The 23,064-nt window shown below is 51.4% G+C and overlaps 1 protein-coding gene across 1 annotated transcript in view; it reads left to right on the forward strand.

Annotated features, from left to right (window-relative positions):
* The first annotated feature begins 6,989 nt into the window (after positions 1-6,989).
* Positions 6,990-23,064, forward strand: part of KSR1 (kinase suppressor of ras 1) — a 153,284-nt gene continuing 137,209 nt past the window's right edge. Inside the window, exon 1 of the mRNA XM_005597599.4 lies at positions 6,990-7,359. Coding sequence (XP_005597656.3) covers positions 7,129-7,359 — 231 coding nt within the window. The 5' untranslated portion in view covers positions 6,990-7,128. The remainder of the gene's footprint in view (positions 7,360-23,064) is intronic.

Consider the following 23,064-nt stretch of genomic DNA (forward strand, 5'->3'; position numbering starts at 1 on the left):
CCATATGGCGGAAAGAGAGGGGCGATTTTATTAGGGTGTCAGCTAGGGAGCCATTATCATGATGGGGATGGAATCTACATGATCAGGGGAGGGAAGGAGGGCCATGAGCGGGGGCTAGTGGAAAAGGTGATAATGAAAATGGATGGGAGCTTTGATGAAGCGTCGGGGTGGACAGGAAGCTGGAGCCCACAACAGAAGAGTTAAAGTGACTGGGAGATTGGTACAAGAAGCCACAAGATGGGGGAGCACATGGTGTACCCTGATGGCTTCAGAAGGGCAAGGATTTGAAAGTGGAGGAGGATACATGGTTTGGGAGATGTAACTGGGAGCAGAGAGAGGGTACCCACAACACCTCCTGGCCTTCCCTGGACCCGTTTCTCCCTGCATCTCCCAGAGCATTTCTCTCCTGCCAGCTTGCCTAGAAAGCCCGTGACAACTGGGATGCCTTCAGTTTCAGGGCTGAGAAGACCGTTTTTCAACTTGGCTCCTTCTTGCCTCCTGACACAGGACTAGTTCTGACCACACTGCACAGGCAGTGGTGATGATGTCTTGTAGGACGAGCACCAAAGGCCACACAGGGGTCAGTATCCCTAGAGAGAGGACCTAGTTTCTTCGCCTATAAAACGCAACCCATCATTTGTTTATTCAAACACATATTAAGCACTGCTGTGTGCCCCACCTATCTACTTTATTTCCTTCACCCTTCTCAGCCACGCTGGATGGAGAGATTATTATAGTCATTTTTACAGATGAGGAAATAAAAACTCAGAGAGGTGAAAAACTTTCCTAGGGTCACACAGAGTCTATCTGAGTCCAACAAGGCTCACTATCCAGTCAGGGAAACAGGCAGGGAGAGAACCAGAAATATGTGATGCGTGCAAAGTTCTGTGGGAACACGATTCTGCGGTGGGAGAGGGGGTGGCGGCATATGAACTCGATCTACGGGATGAATAGAAACATACGTGGGGGAGATGCAGAGGAGGGCCCATGGGCAGAAGTGACAGCCCGAGCAAAACCACGACGACACCACACTGCCCGGTGTGACGCAAGGTTGCTGAGCAAAGGCAGCAAGGATCCACAGTTAAGTGGGGTTCCTAACCTTACTACAGCCCTGGGGTTCATGGGTGCCCTGAAGGGGGCCCGCAAACTCCCTGAAGTTGTATCACAATTGTGAGTGAGTGTGTGTGTGTTATTCCTTTCTGGAGAGCGGCTTTCTGCTTTCATCAGATTCTTTAACTGGGACACCAACTCCTTGGCTAGTAGATAAGCTTGGAGGGGTCGGCAGGGCCCGGGAATAAAGGACCTTGTAGGCTTTGTTCAGGAATTCAGACTTCACTCTGAGGTCAACAGAGAACCATGGGGCTGGGGAGCAACATGGGATTAGCTTTGGGAAGACAACATGGTTTGCTGTGAGCTCAAATGGAAGGAAAGCCCTTTCATCAACTAGAAAGTGAGGTATCATTTACTGTTCTATCCCCAGAGTCTAACACAGTGCTGAGCACATGCTGGGGGCTCAGTAAATATTTGCTGAATGAATGAAGGGATAAATTAATGAATGAACACAGGTGTATGTAATAATAATAGAGTTTGTCCCTCCAGGGTGACTCCACGAATTTCCTGGACGATTTAACTGAAGATGAAATCCGGGAAAGCAAAGCTCCTCCTGCACGGCCTTAGGTTCTAAGCTGCCAAGTCCTGACGTGACGCTGGTGGTGGAGATGGGAACCGGCGGGGAGCGGATGTGGCTCCTGAGGATGTGGCCACACCTGACCGTAGTGTGGGGCTCCTCCATCAGTGCCCTGCGGTATCTTTGGAGGAGCAGAGTCTGTACGGCCAGAATGGCCAAAATCACTTCTTTCCTCCTTTCGCATTCAAGCCATTGGCTTGTCCTGTTGATTCTGTCTCCAAAACGTGTCCTCCATCCGCTCTATTTCCTCCGTCTCCTCCTCTCCTGCCCTGTTCCTGCTTGTGCACCTCACCTGGGCCAGTGCAGTCTCAAAACCAGTGCCCCTGCCTCTCTACCATCCACTCTCCATGTGGTGGCCAGCGGGACCTTCCAAAACACTTCCCTTGCAAGGAATGTGGCTTTCCTTCTGTGTACTTAGAGAGTTATGCTTTTAAAACTTTAACATACATTCAAGTCATATGGGAATCTTGCTAAAATCCAGGTTGGGATGCAGTTGATCTGGGGTGGGGCTCGAGACTGCATTTCTAACAAGTTCCCAGGCCGTGCAGTAATCTTGGACCACATTAAGAGTAACAAAGACTTAGAGAAAAATGCAAACTTCCTGCCTATGTCCTACTTTATCTGGCCACTGCCCAGCAGTCCCACGTCATGTCCAAGCCCTGTTCTCTCTCATCATGCTGTAGCCAGCCACACTGGCCTTCATTCTGTTCCTGGAGTGTGCCAAGTTGTTCCTGCCTCAGGGCCTTTGCATGTGGTGTTCCCATCGCCTAGAATGCCCCTTTTCTGGAGCTCCATGTGGCTTGCTCTTTTCTTTACTTAGATCTTAGTTCAATGATCAGTCAGAGAGTACTTCTCTGACCACTTCATCTAATAAGGCACCTCATCCCCCTGGGGACTTGCTATCAGTTATTTGCTTTTTTCCCCCCTTCATAGCACTTATCATTCTCTGAATTTATTTTGGTAGTATATTTGTTGACTTGTTAATTTCCTGTCTCCACTCACCTATGTTCCACAGGCTTAAGGACTTGGTTTCCTTCTGACAAATAGAAATGGCAAGCAATAAGGTATATTGGAGCATATGAGGAAGCCATTTCGTGTAAACCTAATTTGGCCCGACTTTGCTTTTCCAAAAGGGCCTGACATGGCCATGGAGCATGCATTGTATACCTGCTTTAAACATTTACTATGGCAAGAACAAATGCCCTTAAGATAAAGGTGCAACTTCCCCCACGTTGGCATTTCCTTAAGGATAAGCATCTTTCCTTAGGCTAGGAACTGATTGCTGTGCACACCTTTGACCACCCAGCTCACCTGTGACCACCCAGCTCCAGACAACAGACCTACCACTCTGCTGTGTCCACCGAGACAGCAGACCTACCTCCTGTATTCATCAATTGCTGTGCCGACAGAGCAGTCTTGAGACTATTGTAAAAGGGACATTTCAATCATATGTGAAACGTCCTGTTTGGGGGTATATAACCACTCTGTGCACCCCACTTCTTTGGTGCCCTTTTTTCCTTCGGGAAGAAAGGCCCTGGGCCATGGCCCTCACATTTTAGCTTAGAATAAACTCTCCCAAATTTTCATTTATAGATTGGTTATGGATTATTTTCATCCACACTTCACTCAGGGCTGTCCCAGCGCCTGGCACATGGCAGGTACCCTGTTCATGTCTGGGGGTCTGTATATGAACATGCTTGACTGGCTGTTGTGGTGTGGAGATGCAAGTGTGGCGGGGAGATCCCAGCTGGGAAGACTCAGAGTGACACTAACAGAGGCGTCTGAGGCAGAGGGGACGGGGGGAGGAAAGGAGCAAACTTTCCGTACTGAGGATGCCACAGAAAAAGTCTCAAGAACCTGGAGATGCAGTTGGACCTAAGAATCATCACATAATAGATAATTCATCTAACTAGAAGAGTCTCACTCTGGAAGGTGGGGAAGGAAATTACCATTTAAATGAGTTAATAAGGCATCAGAGCAGTGCCCAGCACATAGTAAGTATTTCTCAAATAAATAAAAATAAATTTGTTCACCCCTTACTTTGTGACCATCACTTTGCAAGATGATCTCCATTTATCTTCACAACACATAATTCCCACCTTGCAAATGAGGAGAGGGACTATCAGATTAGGAGACTTGCCCAAGGTCAGACAGTGATTGTCAGATGGGAAACCCCCGCTCCCTACAGCAGCTCTATGAAAGTTGCAAATGCTGCACTCCTCGTCCCCCTTCCCTACTTTCTGCTGCACCATAGCACCTGTCACCACCTAATATAGCGGGCAGTTCACCTGTTTGTTTATTGTCTGTCTTCTCTCACCAGAATATAAATTCCCGGAGGGTAAGGATCTTTTTTTTTCCACTCCTGTTTCCCAGAGCCCCAAACAGGGCCTGTCACATAAGTAGACACTTAATGAATACTTAGTGAATGTTAAAAGGATCAATGAAAGATTACTTAAAAATCCTTGCTTTCTGCATCTCTAAGAGGCAGTTCTGTAAGCATGTGATTGACAGGACACCCAAACCCAGACGAGAAGGCTGGAGTGCGTCTGAGATGAACTGGGAAGGACAGCTGAGGCTCTCTGAATGCTTTCAACAAATCAGAAGGAAGACTGTGTCCACAGAAGAGGGACTGGCCGCGTGGAGCCTGGCGGGGGAGCAGCCTGGCAGCTGGACTGTCCAGTCTCCAGCCCCGACACCACTGCCGTGGTGGCATGCATAGGTGTGGATGCCACAGGCTGGCAATGGCGCTACTCAGGATGTGGCTTTCCAAGTAAAGTGGCCCTGGGGGAAAATGTGTCAACCAGGTCCCAGTGGCAATTACAAGCTTGCTGTAAATGCATAAATAGACACTTATCAGGAAATCTCTTGTGAATTGAATTAGAGTGAGTCAGTGGCTCAAGCCTGGCAGCTCTGACTGCTGAGCAAATGGAGGTTCTGAACCAGCCAGGCTGTGCTATGGACGTCTGGAGAGAGAGTGCTCCTGGCCACTGACCTTTCTCTGCACCAAGGCCTCTCAGAGTTCCGCCTCCAGACTAGCTGCATCAGCATCACCCCAGAACGTCTTACAAATGCAAATTCTCCAGCCCCACCTCAACCTCCTGAACGGGTGGGGTCCTTCTGTCTGTATTAACAAGCCCTCCAGGACAAGCTCGAGTTTGAGAACTACTGTTACACAGTTTCTCTTTCAAAGCAATTATTACTGTGCTGCAGGGCGGGGGGGAGAGTTGGGGGTTGGCTAAGGTAACAGTCAGGGTTGGGGGACTTCGTGGATACTGGGCAGGGAGTCTGTTAGACATTAAGTGAGGATCGAATCGGTGATTGTTAGTGGGAAGGCTCAGGAGTTGGGGAGGAAAGCCCTACGTTTCAGAAAACCTGCAGAGGAGGGGTTAGTTTGCAAAAGCACATTTTAAAGTTATCATAGTTTTGTTTTTTAGACCTGATATTTAATTTATTTAGAAATTTCAAATGGCGTTAATGGAAGATGTAATATAAATTGCCACCCGGAGCAGAGAGAGAGACAGACAGACAGACAGGGGTGGGGGGAAACAACCTACTAAGTGCCTAGGCCTGAGCTGGCCTGAGAGACAGGAGAAACCCGGCATAGGACCCACCTGAAAGAACTCATGTAATGGGTTGCACAACTTGATGGAGCCCCTACTGTGTGCCATATACTGTATTCGGCTCGGTGAAGAGGATACGAAGAGAAGTTAGCCAGCCACTTCTACAGACAAGAAACTTACAATAGAAAATTCAGAGGAGAGAGATTTCTTCTGGTTGGCAGATGTTGGAACTATGGATGTGTGGGAACTTTGATGAGAGTCTTGGCTTCTCAGTTTAGCCAGATAATAGAGCCCTTGTGAACAGGTGAGCGGGCAGGGCGGAAGGATGTGTTGGGGCTTGAATTCTGAGTTAGGAGTCACCCAAAGGTGCAGACAAACAGATGACTACCAGTCAGGTAGCAGTGCTGTGCCCGTGCCCACTGCTTGGTCTGGGGCCATGTTTAGGAGATCTGAGGTTAGATACCAACAATGGCTAACATTTATCCAGTGACTCCTTGCGCCAATAGTCAATCTAGGTGCTGTCCATACATTAACTCATTCTCATATGAACCCTATGAGATAGGTATTATTATCACTCCTACTGATGGGGACACTCAGATCTACTCTACTGAGACCCCAACAGCTGTTTTGGCTGGTTCTGCCACATCCTTTAAGACTGCACTTCCCAGCTATAATCTGAGAGAGGAGGGCCCGCAGATCTTCTTTGTCCTGGAGGCTGTCTTCACCAGAACCCCTTAAAGAGTGCCATCTTCCCACCAAAGGCTTCCTTCCCCAGTATAATCCTCCCTAGGCCGAAATCCAGCGCTGGGGGTGGGGGTGGGGGTGGGGGTGGGGGGTGTCGGTGGGTAATTACATTTCGACAGTGAAACGCTGTGGCAGGGTGAAAGGAAGGCATCGAATGCCTGAACAGCAGCAATGCAGTTTCTGCAAACACTTTTCGAAAGGCGGCAGAGGAGAACCTGGCGGAGGCCACACAGCCAGGCAGCGGTAGAGTCTAAGTTTGAACCCAGGCTGTCTGCTTTAGACCGCTCCCAAGCGCACGACAAATCAGTGTGCCGCCCCAAGCGCCTGGGCCGACCTGCTGGGTTGGGGTGGCAGAGGGATGGGATGCTCATTTTGGTGGGTAGACAGGGTCCAGAAGAAAGCCCTGATGTCTTTCTCCATGCCTGCGCATTCTTTTTGGCGTAGACAGTCACAGTGCTTTGTGAAACAGCTACAGGACAAGTACTTTAGGCCCCTTCCCACTAGATGGCGGCCCCTAAACCCACAAAGAAATTCTCGAACCTCCACTGTCCCCATCTCCCAGGGTTCGGCTCCGGGTGAGGAATGGCAAGATGAGCACACTCCTCCGGTCTGGGGAGCCGCGGTCCCTGCCCCGCCCCATCCGGGGGTCGCGCGAAGCCCCCGTGGGGGTGGGGTGGCGAACGAGGTTCCCCAGGCTCTGGGAGCCGTGGGGAGGAGCCGGCGCGGAGCAGCCACTCCGGAGGGGCAGAGGCGGAGCGCTTCTGCCCCGCCCGCACCCGCCGCGTAGCCGAAGGTCGGGACTGCTGGGCACCCGGCGCGGGGCCCGGGGCGCGGGCCGGGCGGCAGGTGCGCGGCGCGGACTACAAGTCCCAGCATGCCCAGCAGCTCTGACCCGGCCCCCGCTGCCACTTAAAGGCTCCGGGAGCCGCAGCCGTCGGGTCGCCGCGGCTTTCGCTTTGCTGCCGCGGCTGGGAGGGCGGGAGCTGCGGATTCGGCAGCCAGCTCTCCTTGAGTCCCGGCTCCAGCAGCGCCGAGGGGCGCTCCTTGTCCAGCACCCCCGGCTCGAGGACTCCCTTCCGAGGCGCCCGCGTCCCCGGGCTCCCCGCCTCGGCCACCCCGCGGCCCCGATGCCGAGGCATGGATAGAGCGGCGCTGCGTGCGGCGGCGATGGGGGAGAAGAAGGAGGGCGGCGGCGGGGGGGACGCGGCGGCCGCGGATGGGAGCGCCGGGGCCGCGGCCAGCCGGGCGCTGCAGCAGTGCGGCCAGCTCCAGAAGCTCATCGACATCTCCATCGGCAGCCTGCGCGGGCTGCGCACCAAGTGCTCGGTGTCCAACGACCTCACCCAGCAGGAGATCCGGACCCTGGAGGTAAGGGGGCCGCAGCGTCCGAGAGGCGGGGACCCGCGCTGGGAGGGAGGAGGCAGGGGTCGGCGGCCGGGCAAGCTGCCCCCAGCACCTCCCTCGCTCCCTCAGTTCACTCCTTCCCCAGTTGCATCCTTGAGCCCGGGTCGCCCCCTCTGAGGCTGCCTCTCCCTCCTCCACTGGCTGATGCGGCAGCCTGAGGACCCAGGACCAGCCCCGCACCTTGGGCTGGATTTGGGGGGAAGGAGGGAGTGGGAATTGGGTTGGAGGCTCAGAGGAGCCCGTGGGCGGGGCGGGCTGCGCGCGGATGTTCCCTGCCACCCCACCACCGCCCCCACCCCATTCCAGCTTGCGGGGCCTCGGGACTCATTCTCCCACTGAGTCACACGCTGGACTTTTCCCTGTGTGACTGAGTCGAGCAGTCGTGGGCCGGGATCACGGGCGAGGGGAGGTCCCCCTGAAGTGTGAGCGCAGGCTCGCGGTTCTCTGCCTTCTCACGCCCCGGACTCCGTCTGGTCCCCACCTTTCCTCTCCTCCAGGTTCTCCCTGCCGCTTTTCGAAAAGTGTTTGCTAAAACTGCATTTGTACCGTTCAGGCATTCGGTGCTTTCCTTTCGCCCTGCCACAGCGTTTCACTGTCAAAATGCAATTACCCACCGATTGCCCCCCTCACCCCCCAACATTGCATTTTGGCTTAGGAAGGATTATGCTGGGGAAGGAAGACTTTGGTGGGAAGATGGCACTATTTAAGGGGTTCTGGTGGAGACAGCCTCGAGTACAAAGAAGAAATGAGATCTGTGGGCCCTCCTCTCTCAGATTATAGCTGGGAAGTGCAGTCTTAAAGGATTTGGCAGAACCAGCCAAAAGAGCTGTTGGGTTCCCAGAAGGGGCAGTCTCCCCCTCCCCATACACAATAGAGGGAAACTAGTGCATTCCTCACTTGCTTTTGTCCAGAGACTGGGAAAGCTCTGGAATTCCCGTGACCAGTTCATAGCTGCTCTGTCAGAAGAAGGGGCCTCTTTCCACCTTGCATTGCCACATCTGGCCTTCTGCAGATCTGAGGATGTATTGTTTTATTAGAACCTTAATTTCTCATTCTATGCCCCCCCCCCCCATTGCTAATTGCCTGTGCCAGCTGTCACAGGGCCAGCCGGTGATTTGTGGTCATTATTACAAGACCCAATCCTCCATGTGCACCACTGTTTGATCCCAAATGCTCAGGGGTGACTTCTGTCGTTCAGTTTTATTGTCTTAAAAGCTATGACCCCAGGGACATTGGAAGCATCCAAACAGTGCTGGCTATTATTATTTTTGTTACAGTTGCTATAGCAGTAGTGACCAAGGCTTTGCTTAAAAAACAAACCAGTCAACAAAACCCTCCACAACTGGCCCTCCTGCATGCGTGCTGCTGTTTTCCAAGTGATGAGAGAAACTGGTTTTTTGAACACAGCCAAGTGTGTTTGCCCAGCAAAGTTCAGTTTTTAAACCGACACAATAGGGGGCCTGTGTGGCCTGGTTCTGGGAGGAGGGGTCGTTGTCCAGCCGCGTGCATCTGGTTGGACTGTTGTGTTGTTGGGAGAGAATGTTGTTTGTGTTGACCTCTCCCCGATTGTCCCTATGTCGCTCTGAAGTGCTGGTTTCCAGAGTGTATACAGGAGAACTATTTGCTGACTTCCAAAGTCGCTCATTTTGATGAAGGTACAGCATCGTGACGCCCCCCAGAGCATCTGAGCTGTTAGGGTCTCTGAACTGCTTTATTCGGTGGCCTCTCTTCTGAGTGTTTACTGGATGATCGTGTCTGACAGCTGGAAACCCCTCCAAAGGCCCAAAGGGGATTGTCAGTGTAAACGGGAACCAGTCCCCAGCTCCCTGTCCTCTCCACTGTGATGTGGATTCCAGTCCATCTACTTAGGACGCGTATTGCTTTTTAGGACGGGAATTTAGACCCCTGGAGCAAGTTCCCTGCACCGCCACCAGCTAGTTTGGAAGAATCACTTCCCCCTGGGGGCCTCAGTCTCCACCTGAACAAGGAGATTGGCGTGGGTCTCTGCGGGCTGTGCAGCTCCGAATCCGTGGCCTCGTGAAGGGGCCTCAGCTGGGTTGCATCAAACGTTTGTTATGCATGCCTCTGTTTGAGAATGGTTCTAACATCCAGATTTACCAAACTGATAAAGTAGAGGGGAAGTGGATTATTCAAAGGATTCTGACGATAGGGGCACTGTGCAGACAGAAAGCCCATGGCTTTGAATTTGGGTCTGGGGTGTGTTTGAGTGACCTTGAGCAAGTCCCATGACTTCTGCTTCTCAAGCTTCTCCATCTGTAAAATGAGCGTGAGACCACTTAAACCTGCAATGTCGTTGTGAGTCTGTAAGTCTGCACTCCTACAGACTTACAAAATCTCAACATAGAGATTCTGCCTATAAACTTTCCCTAGTGAGGGTCCAATGCCATTCCCGCCTCAGACCACCTTCAGGGGAAGGTACTTCCACAGCTGGCTCTTATTTCCTAGAGGTGGGTGACGCAGGCAAGGAAACCATCCCAGCAGTATGTGGCGAGCTCAGGCAGGGTGGGGTGATGTCCACCCTGGCATTCTTTCCTGTTCTGCAGGCTCCTCTCGCATACCAGGCCAGGGCCCCTGAGACAGTGCTTGCAACATTGGGTTCCTGGCTTTGGAAGAAGGGTCCGACCAGAGGGCTTGGCTGATGCAACCGTGCCAGACTTCTCCCAGGATCTGAGTGGATCTCCTAGGACCCACTCTGGTCCTTGTTAAATAAGCAGTCAGTGGGAGAAGCAGCACGTGACATGCCTCGGGAAGTCCCTGACCCGGGCCAGCTGCTGGTGCCCGAGATTCCAGGTTGTGATGGTGTGCGGGGGTCAGCATGTCTGGCTGCCTGGTGATGACTTTTCTCTGTGTAGTGGTCCAGTTTGGATCCAAAACAATGAAAGGAGCCGAGATTTAATGTCTGCCTCCTACCTGCCAGCCTGGGTCCTGGACCCCTCTCAGTCTCCTAAGATTTCCTGGAAATCCACCAACCTTCATCACGCTTACATTTTTTCTCTCTATGCGGGGAGGGAGGGACGCGAAATCTGAACCCGGAGTCTGAATCTGTGAACAGCAGTTCTGAGGCTACCTCATCCCAGCAGAACTGGCGGGTGTCTTGTCTCCATCAGACCCTCCTAGGGGGTCTGAGAACTCCACTGAGGCAAGATGGAATGTTGTCGTCTCCAAACTGCGCTCACATAGAGACACCTGGCTGGAGCCTCCTGCCAGTCCATTCCCTCATGTCTTCTCCTCGGTGGGCCAAGTCTGTGCTGGGCGCTCGGGAGATGTTGGTGCCTCATGAGGATCCATGATCTGTGAACACTGTAGCTTTGCCCTTTCCCGCCAGCCTTTTAGTGCTTTCCAGAGACTGGTGTGGCCACACTGAGTCTCCCCACTTTGTGCTCTTACAGAGGAAAATTCCTGCTCAGCAGGCTGACCTGGAGAAAGGGGTCCCCAAAGACCGTGCCCAGGCCTTGCTGGGGAGGGGTCATTGGGAAGCTGTGTAGGTACAGCCACCTCCCTGAGGAGTTGCCCTGGAGCCCGGAGGCGCCTAGGGGAGGCCCTGCTGCTACTTGGAAGATCAGAGAGGCTTGCCCTTCCCCCGGCCTGGCTGTGGCAGAGGTCAGAACCCTGGTGTATGCAGGACCTGAGCTCTCCCTGTGTTCCCTGACCCCCTCCCAGTGCTGGGAAAGGAGAGGGGTGCCAATACGTCCTCACAGATCAGGTCCTTGGGAAGTGCATGGACATGTATTCATTCAACAAACCTTCGGTTCTGACTGGTTTGCCTGCTGAGTTCCTAGCTGCAGCCACCCCGGCAAGGATTCCGAGGAAGGTAGGATGCTCTCTGGTCTTTGGGGACACTTTCAGTCTAACAGGGAACCAGGCAGGCGAACAGTAGTGACCCCAATACCATGGCTTGCTGAGAGCACTTAGAAATTGGGAATATGACTGAACAGTTAGCTGGTCCAACCTCCTGATTTTTCGTGAAATATTCCTGGAGTCCTGGTGGTGACTTATCCCGAGTCACACGTCCCAGGCAGAACTGAGAGTGAAACTTGGTTTCCCTTTCCCCACTGAGCCACTGCCTGGGAGGGTGGCATTTCTCTGCTTCTGCTCCACCACCATAGTTTTAACTTCCTGCTGGAGGTTTTAACTCCCCACCATCCCTGAAGGGATGCAGAGATGGGACACCGTACCCTTGGCCGTCTGCTTTCGCCTTGGCAGCTTTTTCCGTGGTGAAACTTGCCACCAGTGTTCCTCGCAGGCGGCCTGGAGAGGGCCCTGCAGCCTCCCGAGGCTGGTGCTGGAGGGAGGCCCTTACACATCTGCAGCCCAGGTTAGTGTGAGTGCCAGGAGGCCGCTAGTTTGCTGCCTGGGGACAGTGATGGAATGCCTCCTTCCTCTCTGGGTTGGCACAAAATCCAGGAAAGCCGCCTTCCCCACCGTAAGTATTCTGGACCTGCCTGCAGGCTGTGGTCTGGAGATGGACTGCAGAGGCCTTGGTCCTTGGTGGCAGTGTTTGCAGTGGGGGGCGGGGGGGGAGTGGCAGAGCCTGCAGCCAAGTCTCTCTAAGCTAGGCTTTTACAAAGGACACTTTCGGAAGAGGCCGATTGGAGTCTCTTCCTACACTCAGTTCAAAGGGAAAGCTGCGTAGGTGCCTTTGGGGTCATGGGAATGACCTTCAGGCGTAGGGAGGGCGGGCGTGGAAACATTCTTGCTCACCTGCTCTCTGTTGAGCAGTCGACTTCAGGCCCTCTGTGTGTGTTGCCCCATTTAGCACTTGCAAAGACTCTGTGAGGTTTTGTCCCCATTTTCCAGATAAGGACATTGTGGCTCAGAGGGATTAAGAGACTGAGTTAGTAGGTGGTCGAACCTGGGTTGACCGATTTTCAGAACTCATGTTCTGAACTTCCCAACTGCCTCCAGCAACCATGATGGGGGGATTCTGTTCAGGGTCATGGCCACTGAGCCTAAGGAAGTGGCTAATAACAAAAGGGCCAGCCCAGGGGCACTTGGTGGCTCAGTTCCAGACCACTGGGCCTGGTGGCCACCCCAGGCTGTGCAGCCTCTGAGCTGGGGCTTGGGGCTGCTTCCTTAAAGTGCAGCCTGGCACACCCTCCAAGGCAGGTCTCTGTGGGTGAACTGTGATGCCCCGGCTCTGTGCTGGTCTCGTTCTGAGAAACGAGAAGCCGCCTAGAGATCAGCTGACTCATAATTTTTTTAATGGATAGCTGCCTTATTCTTTCTGAACAATCCCTCTGATAAGCAGTATCTTCTTTCACTTTCTACTTTTATTAAAATATTTTAAAAATGTTCGTATTGATATATGTTCACTATAAAAAAAGAAAAGACAGATGAACAAAAGAAAAAATCACCCACCTCTCAGAGTTAATTCTTATTACCAGTGGGCTGCCTGTTCTTCCCGTCTTTTCCCCCCTCTGCGTTTGCATACAGATGTCCACGTATATATCTGTGGAGCGTACCGTGTGCACCGCCTTATAAAGGTCTTCTGTCTCCATCAGTATGTGTAGCTGTGCGTCATCACTGTTAGTGGCTGCATTGTGTGGCCTGCCATAAAATCGCTGGACCAGTCCCCCAGTGTTGGCCATTCGGGCCCTTTCCAAGTCTTGCTATTATAAACCATGCTGCAATGAGTCTCTTCCCAGAAGTGGAATTTGCTGGGTCAAAGCGTATGAACATGTGTAATGTCAGTCCTATTCTTTAAAATCATTAGGACTTAGTATATTTCCCCCCTCCCCGGCAGGAATGCCAGGATTTCTAAAATGGCAGCCTTTATGCATTTACCCCTTTGCCACTGTATCTCTGTCCACCCTGAGGTGGAGGAGTATAAACAGGAGACAGGACACGTCCCCTCTGGCTGAGGTTCTAGGTTATGTGTCAGGAATTATGGGTTTTAGTTTTGTGGTTGCTTGTGGCTGAGGTTCTGGGGTACATGCTAAGGATTGTGGGTTCTAGTTTTGTGGTTGCCTGCAGCAAAGGGGGCCCCCTTTGGGCCCGCCTACTAGAAGAGGGTCCTTTCCTTGCTCCAAGACAGCAGCGGGAGGCCTGGATGTCAGGTCTCTCTGCGTCCAGGGACTTGACGCCTCTGGGTAGCACACAGTCTTGATCGCTTGAGGCCCAGGAAAGGCACCTCACTTGACTGTAGCCTCAGTTTCATCACCAGCCTCAAATCTTAATCAGCAAGCTCTTAGGTGTGCGTGGCTCAGGGCTTGATTTAGTGGAGTTCTAGATTCCTAAAGTAAGAGGGCTGCAAAGGATCTTGGAATTTCTATCTGGTCCAGCCCTCTCATCTTGCAGGTGAGGAAACGGAAGGCCTAGAAGGGGAAGTGACTTCCCGGGAATACCTATTAGAGAATTAACCTTAACAAAGGTTAGAGAAGGTATGGTGGTTACTAAAGGAGCACTAAGCTGGGAGTCAGACCTGAGGGCTCACGCTCTTGAGTAAGACATTATACCACGTTGGCTGACGGCAAACAGCAGCCTGCCATCCCACCCTCTCATGATGGGGGGGGGGGGGGGGAGGGGCGCGTCCTCGGCCTCATGGAATTTACTGCAAGAGGAAGCACATGGGTTTGCTTTCCCAGCCCCATCTCAATGTCTTAGGGACCCTGGGGACTGGAGAGATTCCTGGGGAGTGGTCTCTTGTGTCCTGTGGGTGAGGCCTTTCTTGAAAACCAGTCTGCCCAAAGGCATGGCTCAGCCTGAATGGACCATCTGAGTCTTTGAACCTGACTGGGTACTTTCAGGGCCTTCTCATCCTTCCACTGTAAGATCCCCTGGCACTTGGGTGTAACACGTAGGGTTTGTCTTACATTTGTGCATATTTTGCATTCTATACCATGATACATTGTTGTTGGTTTTGATGTCAGGATAATGTTATAAACTTTTTACAATTGCTTCCAGAAGATACAACCTTTTAATCCAGTGTCTTTGTGTCCTTCTTGGCTTTCCCCCCATTCCAGACCCTAGATGGAGATGCAGTGGTGTACCTTGGGGATAGATGTTGGGCTCAAAAATGCTTTGTCATTTATTACCAGGTGTGACTATTGCTCATCTGCATTGAAAAAAGTCTCAGGTCAGACTGCCGCCACATAGAAAACCTATGTCCTGGTGTACGTCTGTGTTTCTCTGTCATCTTGGCTTTGGTGCGCGGCAGTGTGTTGTAACTGGGCAGATTGCCTTTCAAAGTAATGGAGCTGAAGTCATCCTGTTTGCTTGCTGTTTTTCTCCCCCCTTTCATTTTTCCACCCTCAGAATAATTGCAAGAATGAATTAAGACTTGTGTTTAAAATTCAAAAAAAAAAAGGGGGGGTAGAGGAAAGAAAGCATCATGCAGTATGTGGAATAGATCAGCTATGGTTAGGAAAATAACTTTTCATACAGCATAAACTGTAGACTTGAATCTGCAACATAGTGATCATGAGGGTTTTGCTTTCTGCAAAGCTGTTGAGATAAGCTGCTTATAGAGTGGTGGAGCCTGGATGTTTGAGTCCTAATTTAGCCAATTAATTTGGGGCTGGTTTTGATATGGATTAGCAGGACCAGCTTCACGCATGGTGCACACAGAGTTTTGCTGACCAGAAAAAAGTTACAGGTCATATTTAAAATGTGACATGAGTGTTCTCACGTGTGGGGCACTATCTTGAGGATCCCCTCTCCCCAGTAATGCAGCCTTCCCCATACTGTGTTCTACAAGATGCTTTTGTGAAAGGGGGCTTCAAGTAGTTGAGAATGTGCCTCATCAGCCATCTTGCTCCTGGGGATTCCTGAAGGTGAAGATTCATGTTTTAAAGGCTCTGAGAAGTCCTGCAGCAAAGGTTCTCAAACTTATTTGTCCAGGGGGTCTTTTTCCACTGAACATAGTTGGGGAAACATTGCTTTAAGCCATAAACAGGGAAAGACACAAGAAATTGTAGGCTTACTTTCAGCTACTGTTGTTTTTTTATGATATTGAGGTCCCATTTGAGGTTCCAGTTAAAATTGGGGGGTTGAGGAGAAGCTGGTGACCATGTACACTTACCCAGATCTGGTTTGGGGGTGGTGGTGCTGGGGGGCTGGTCTCAGGGAGGCAGAGTGACCGGGGAGGTCTTCTCGTCCAGCCCCCTGCCTCCAGGCAACGCTGTATCCTTTCGCGGAGAGAGATGCTTTACATAAGAGAGGCAGAATGTGTTCTGGGTGCCACATTAGCACTAAAGGACATGTTTCTCTTAATCCTTCCAAGGAGATGAGGAAAATGTGCCCAGAGAGATCTGTGTGCCTGGAGTCCTCGCGTCCTGCCTCCTCCTGGCCCTGCGTGCCAGCTAGCCTGGTGCAAGGGCATGCTCACTCGGGGTCTGCCAGGAAGCTCCTGACCCCGAGGCGGGGCAGACAACAATCCAAGAGAAATTCAGATGCTGTGGCTGCGCTTGAGCCTGGGGCTGCTGCGGGCAGGGGAAGGGCTGGGCTGCAGATGAGGAATGCTTTTTAAAACAAAAAAGGAAATGCTGGCTCAGAATGGAAAGGAAAGGAAGCAGCTTCCTGTTTCTGGGGCTGGCTTTCTGACAGGAGGAGCTCTCTCTGGCCCCTGGGCCGGCTGAGGCCTGGGCCCTCTGGGGCCACTCTGGGCGCGAGGCTCCCACACCGCGGCCTGAGGGCTCAGAGATAGGGTGCTGGTTCCACCCCTCTTTATTTTCCCCAGACGACTGATCAAATGGACATGTGGTTTCCAAAATGAGTATCTATACGTGTTACAAAATGGGTGTGTCACAACAGCTGCGAGTTTTTACTTTTACTACGAGCTTGCTCCGTGCCTGGCCCCTTTGTTAGGGGTTTTATGTGGCATTTACTCCTCACCACAATCTTGTGAGGAAGGTTCTATTGTGATCTCCATTTTATAGATGAAGAAACTGAGGTGCAGAGAGGTTAAGTGACTTGCCCAGAGTCACGCAGCTCGGGAGAGACTAACCTGTGACTTGAACTCGAATAGCCTGAGTCACCTGAATTGCATTTGCAGACTCCTCTCCCAGCTAGAAAATCTGTTAGTGCAGAATCATTTTTTAAAGACCGGTGGCCTTTGTCTGGCTCCAGAGGGCAGCCCCAAAACCTGGGCCAGGCCCTGCTGATTCTTAGGTGACATGCCTGGGTCTGAGTTTACATTGTTTTCTAAACTTTATTATGGAAATGTTCTAACGTGTACAAAAGTAGACAGAGTGGGTTGCTGAGTCCCCAGGTAGTGATCCTCCAGCTCCAGCAGTAACCAGCTCTGGCCCTTCGTGGGTCATCTGTGGCGTTTACACTCCACGGACGCCTGGTTTGGGGATGGTGGTGCCGGGCAGTTAGTCTCAGGGAGGCAGAGTGACCGGGGAGGTCTTCTTGTCCAGCTCTCCGCCTCCAGGCAGCGCTGTGTCTCCCCCAGCAGGCTGGCAGGAATCTCTCTCCATTTTCCCATGAGATGACCATTTCAGTTGTCCCCTGGAGCTTGCGCTGGCTTCCGGCAGCGTGTCCATTGCAGGAAGGCCATCTCGTTCTTTAGGCTGAATCTCCTACATCTGAAACCTCCTTCTCGGAGGGTGGAGTGAAGGAACGGTGCATCGCCTTCCTGCTACCCACAGCCCGCCTGAGACTGACATGAGCCGCGGTAATGGACGCAGGCCACCAGCTCCCATCTCCAGTCCAGTCTTCTCCTGTCCCTGGTGTCTCCCCTCTACGTTTCCTCTTGCTTCATCCACATGTCATGAGATGAGTGTATTTTGGCCAACGTTTATTGAGCGCCACTGTGTGCGTGTCCTGGGAGAAGAGTTGGTGAGTACAGGCAGACCCTGTTCTCGGAGCTCCTGGCAAACCCTTCTCTGGCAGTTCCAGCCTTGAAATGGGATCCGGCCCCTGCTCAGGGGCTCCCTGGCCCTTCGTGGTTCTGCTCAGTCCTTCCCGAAGCCTGGTCTTGCTGCCTATTCTCTCTCTTTCTCTTTTCTCCATGGTCTCTTGCCCCTAACAGAGGTGGTTTTCTCTGTCGTTTTTTGGTTGTTTTGTTTTATTTTGCTTTTTGCTGTCTTCTCACAAGTGTTTCTCAGGTGCTGTGTCACTTTTTGCAGCGGTTTCAGAAGTCTGAGTTTGGCCTGCCAAACACAGTCATGCTGGCGTCGCGGGAAAGGACGGTCTTGTGCACTTGTGGGCCGCTGAGGGCTGCCGGCTGGACCTCAGGGTGTGCGTGGCTCTCGGGGGAGGAGGTCTCATCCACATCCTGACTCTGATCCTTGCCAGCTCTCTGACCCTGGGCAAGTTCCTTAGCTCTCTGGAGCTCAGTTTTCTCGTTAGTTAAAAGGGGATAAGAAGAGGTTTATTTTAGACTCTTGGGAGTTGTTGAGCTACAGAAGGTGTGCTGAACAGGGGCTGGCACTTAGAAGGAATTCAGTATTTTTTTAACCCCCACTCACTTGGCATTATTCTAAAACACTTGTCCATGTTTCTCTGTTGTCTTACTTTTGGTCGTTTTAATTGCTGCATGATATTCCATCCAGTGGATATGCTGTAATTTGCCAAAGCATTTCCCCTGTCAGTGGACATTTCGGGTGTTTCCAGATTTTGGCTATTATAAACAGCATGACTGAAATCATCTTTGTGCAGGAGCCTCTTTATTTTTGTTCCTCTTCTGAATTCATTTCCTTGGGATAATTCCCAGGAATGGAATGACTGGGTCAAAGAGTGTGGATATTTTTTGCGTTGGGAGCTGCTAAACCGTTCTCCATTTTATGCTTTTGAACGATAGCAGTCTTAAAGATCCTACTCCTGAGTGAATATCTCCTATTTTCTTTGCAATCCTTTTTGGCTTCTGTGTCTTTCTTTTCCTCCTCCCTCCCTTTTTTTTCAGCCTTGTTAAATCATTCCCCATCTTTCTTTCTTTTTTATTAAACAGCTTTATTGAGGTATAATTGCCAAATAAAATTGTAAGATATTTAAAGTGTGCAAATCATTCCCCATGTTGAACTTACTATTTCTTTCTCTTTTCTGTCCATTCATTCAGTGAGTATTTATTGAGCATCTCCTGTGTGCCAGGCACTATTTTAGACACTGGGAAAAGAGCAGTGAGGAAGACCAACAGAGCAATTCCTTTTAATGGAAAGAGAAAAATAAAAAACAAGCCAATCGACAGAGACAAGTGGCCTGAGAAATAGAAACCTGCAAGTGGGTTGGAGGGTTGCGGGTGGGGAGGAGATTGCTACTTTAGATTGGATGGTCAGGAAAGCCTTCCCAGAGAAGGTGACCTCTGAACCAAGTCTTAAAAGATGAGGAGGCAGCAGCTTTGTGAAAACCTGGGTGAAGAGTATTCCAGGCAGAAGGGCCAGCATGTGCAAGAGCCCTGAGGCAGAAAGGAGCTTGGTGTGTTTAAGAACCAGAAGGGAGGCCAACATGCCTGGAACACAGAGGGAAGTGGTGGTCTGTGAGGACTGGATTGGCCATGAGTGGTTGGCCATGAGATCAGGAGCTAGCTGGGATCTTGGGTCTGCTTCCCTGAAGTTGGGCCATGGTAAAGAATTAATGCACTCATTCAGCAGATAGTTGTTGCCCCGCAGTCATGTGCCAGGCACTGTTCTGGGATGTAAGAGTGAATGAGAAGGTCAGCCTAGCGGGGGAGTCTGTAGATGAGTAAACCGATAGAAGGTGCTGGTGAGGTGTGAATGAGGGCCCACCGTGCTGCACGGCTGACTCATATCTACATCCTGAGGTGTGTAGGGACTTGGAAATGTCTCTTGATCTGAACCATGCTGTGCTCTGTGCTGCCAGCCGTCACCGTGTTAACTGAAACTCAGTTCTCTGCTGTAAGGCCTGGCGGTCTCCGCCTGCCAGGCGGGGGGACCCTGGGCCTCTGCCAGGGAAGGGGCCCTGAGAACTGAGGTTGCCAGCTCAGAAGTGTGGCTGCTGATGCCAGGTATGAGTATCTAGGCACCACTTATGGGAAATAAGCCTGAGAAATAGATAAGGGAAACCCCCTTCTTAGCGAGCTGCCCTCCCCGGCCCCATCCCCCCTGACTGGGGACTCTGATCTGTGACTCTTCTTGAGAGTGAAGACTTGGGGACGTGGTGCCCTCCATCATTTTCTTTTCCTAGGGTGGGGCCCAGAGAGGGACTACGAGGTCTGAGCAGGTGCTTCAAGATATTCAGCTTTGAGACAGCCTAGAATGGGTTCAGCTAGTGAGCTCTGACCCCGTGGCGGTTCCAGGAAATGGGCCTGGTGGAAGATGTTGGCTGCCATTTTGTTTGGAGGAGGCCAGATGAAGGACTCATAAGCTACACAGTGCTCTGATGCCATTGAGTTGGGGGCCAGCTTTGACCAGCGTTAACCTTGAACTTCTCGAGTTCCTTGCGTGTGAGCTTATTGCCAGGTGGGAAGGGAAGGCCAGACCTCAGGAATATAGTAACTTTGGCTCCCCATGCCCTCCTCCCTCTCTTACCACTCACCTGAGATAGACTTGCCCACTCTTAACCTATCAAGCTTTTTATGGGAGATCTCCTAGTTGGCTCAGTTTAGCTCACTTTGTGGATGAGGAGATAAGATCTCAAGTCATGGTAATTGGTGGAGGTGGGGTTCAAATCTAGAATTGTCTGAATTCACATTTGTGTTCATTTCATTCTACCCCTCGAAAATCTCTTTCACCTTGGGTGTTGTCCAGGGCAGAGAGAGGTCAGAAAAAGCTTGCTGATGCTCAGCATTTTGGAAGAAATAATGCTGCTTGTCAGAAAAGGGTCTGAAAATCTCTCCTTTTCCTACCATCTGAATGGGATTACCTCAAAGTCGTAAACAGGACGGGATGACCAGAGTCCAGATGAGCAGGTGATCATTGCAGAAGAAAGGAGTCGAAGCAGAGTTGGATGGCTCCTGGTTGAGAAGGAAGATGGGGAGAGAAGCATCCTTGTGTGGGTGGTGGCAGGGGGCGGGGGAGGCGGGCTCAGAGCAGGGGCCCTTATCTGATTCCATCTCAGAGAACTTTCGAAGTGCTCTGGTTAGAAAGGCGACATTGTCGGTAGCACTAGAGCCTGATGAAGACGATTGACAGGTATGATAGTATTTTAAGTGTCGGTGGTGAATCTTCGGAGAAGGAAGGTGACGAGTCCCTGAGGAGATTCCCCTCGGTCGTCCTGACTCACCCTGGCCAAGGGGACTGAACAGAGCCAGGAAGAATCCATCAGCGAGTGGAAACTTGTCTTTGTAGGGGACAGGAAACTTTTTCTGTGTGGTTGGCCTGGTGGTTTATGAGAAGAGGTGAGCATTTGAGACAAAGTACTGGGTCAGTCTTGCAACTGCATCTTTGACAATTCTGAGAGTTTTAGGAAGTAGTTAAAAAAAAAAAAAAAAGAAGAAACCAAAAGGCAAAGACATTGTTTGCTTGCAATACCTGTGCGCAGCCAGCCATGTGGGCTGGGACCTGCCATGTGACTAATGGAAACAGGTTCATTTGCACAAGCTCATTTTGCACCCTCCTCCCCGGGCCCCTAAACCAGAGGGGTCGTCTTATCCTTAGAAAAAGTCTTAGGTGGCCTCAAATGACCAGACCCTGTCTCGGGCACCTAACAGCTTAAACTAAACTTCCTCTCTGGCCCTGTTTGGTTTAAGCAGTTTCCTGGTCTGGAGAGATTTGTTTTCTTAGCACCCGGCTTGTCAAAAGCCCCAATTTCACTTGTCACAGCAAACTGGGCCCTGTCGCCCTGTGGCTGCCAAACTAAGCTGTGCGTGTGTTCTGAAAATCAGACTGGCTGTTCCCCTGGGGAAGTGGAGCAGAGGGGGGCTCCTGGGGTCTGCTGCCTGGGCTTGCCTCTCCTGCATCCTCTTCCCCATTTTGATCATAGGGTGGGTGCTTGGCCTTGTTCTGGAAAGTTCAGCTGGTTCATGAGTTGCTTCTGTATTTGGATGAAAGGCGAGGAGAGTGAGCACCAGCCTGTAGTAGGTAAGAGCGCAGGTTCTGGTACTTGGTGGCCTGGGTTCAAACTCCGCTCCCTTCCTGTCTTTGGGCAAGTTGCTTAACCTATCTGAGCAACCGTTTCCTCATCTGTAAAATGGGGATTATGATAGGATTGTTGTTCATAATAAGTGAGATGAGGACATGTAAAGCCCTCTGGCCTGGGACAGAGTAAGGATCTTTTTATATCGTATTACTATTTGCTTTTTCAACAAGTATTTCATTAGCACGCACTCTGGGTTGAACACCTGCCATGGTCTGGGCGCTCTTCTGCACGTTGGGGAAATAACGTGAACAAAATGGACGAAGATGTTGGCTTTGTGGAATGTAGGTTTTGGGGTTGAGAGGAGACATTGAGACAACAAGCGAATAAGTAAAGAATGTTGTTTGTTAAATGGTGAATGTGCTACGGAAAAAACGAAAGCGGGGAAGGGCGCCGGGGTGAGGAGTGGTGTAATTTCAAATGAGGGTCAGGACGGCTTTGCAGAGCAGGTCATATTTGAGGAAAGACCTCAGAAGGGTGGAGAAGGGAGGCCCTGGGATGGATCTGGGAACGAACTGTGGAAGCTGATGACCAGCAAGTGCGGGGGCCGAGGGAGTGGGTCTGGGGTGTGGCAAAGCCCCCGGAGGCTGAAGCCCTGGAACTGGGGCGGCCACGAGGTGCTCCAGGTGAAACACTTAAGGAGGCGCAGCCCTCAGGTGCCACCTACACACACGTGCGCCTGAGCCTGGAGCCTGGCAGCGGAGAGGAAGGAGTGACAGGCACGGAGGCCTGTGAGAGGGACGAGGGCTACACGCGGGCTCTTCCACGGCCCGGCCTTCCTCCCGTAGACTCCAGAAAAGATTTTGAAACTGAACCCTCCTTTCTTACTAAAAAATGGAGTTTGGGGGTTGGTCTCCTCACTAACCTGCTACCCGAAGCCTGTTGCTGACTTACCGAAAGTGCACTTGGGAGCGAGTCCTGTTTCTGACCACTTGGGCCGGTGGCAGAGCCCTGGACGGGCCAGCTGTGGCTCTGCCACCCACTGAGGGCGTCACATGGTGAGCCGCTGTGACTCATTCCACGCGCGTTCACGGAGCACCCATGAGAGCGGGTCACGCCTGCACCCTGCTGGTCTTCCCCTCCTCGTCGGTAACCAGGACTGCAGCTACTCTTTGACTCAGTCCATCCTCCTAAGGCAGCTTATCCTAAAGCAATCATTCAGTAGAAAAGACAAGCAAAACTTATGAGGATATTTGCATTATCTGTAACACAGAAAAAAAATGAAAAGGAGGTAGATGTCCCGTGGCGAGGGGATGGTTGAACTTACCGTGGTGTAGCACACGATTGGTTATTATGCACAGCCATTAAGTAGGAAGGTTGGGTGAACACGTGACCATATTTATGATATTATATTTATAGAGTGCAAAATTGCATGTATGCAGCAATTGTAGTTATGTAAATATGTAGAAATATATCTGCAGATGGAAAAAACTAGAAATGAGGTGTATGTGTAGGGAACCATTTTTGGAAAAATTCCTTTATTATTATTTTCATTCATTTATGAACGTCATGCATATTTGAGTGCCTGCCACACTTGAGGCCCTGAGCTGGTGCTCAGATGTGGTGGTGGGCCTGACCAGAGACCCCTGCCCCCCAGGCCGCACTGTAACTGCTCAGTCTCCTTCCCTTCTTGGTGTTCAAGGACCGAAGGCTAACGACATGGTGTGATGCAAA

This window comes from Equus caballus, chromosome 11 (assembly GCF_041296265.1).
Source record: "Equus caballus isolate H_3958 breed thoroughbred chromosome 11, TB-T2T, whole genome shotgun sequence".
NCBI classification, from domain to species: Eukaryota; Metazoa; Chordata; class Mammalia; order Perissodactyla; family Equidae; genus Equus; species Equus caballus.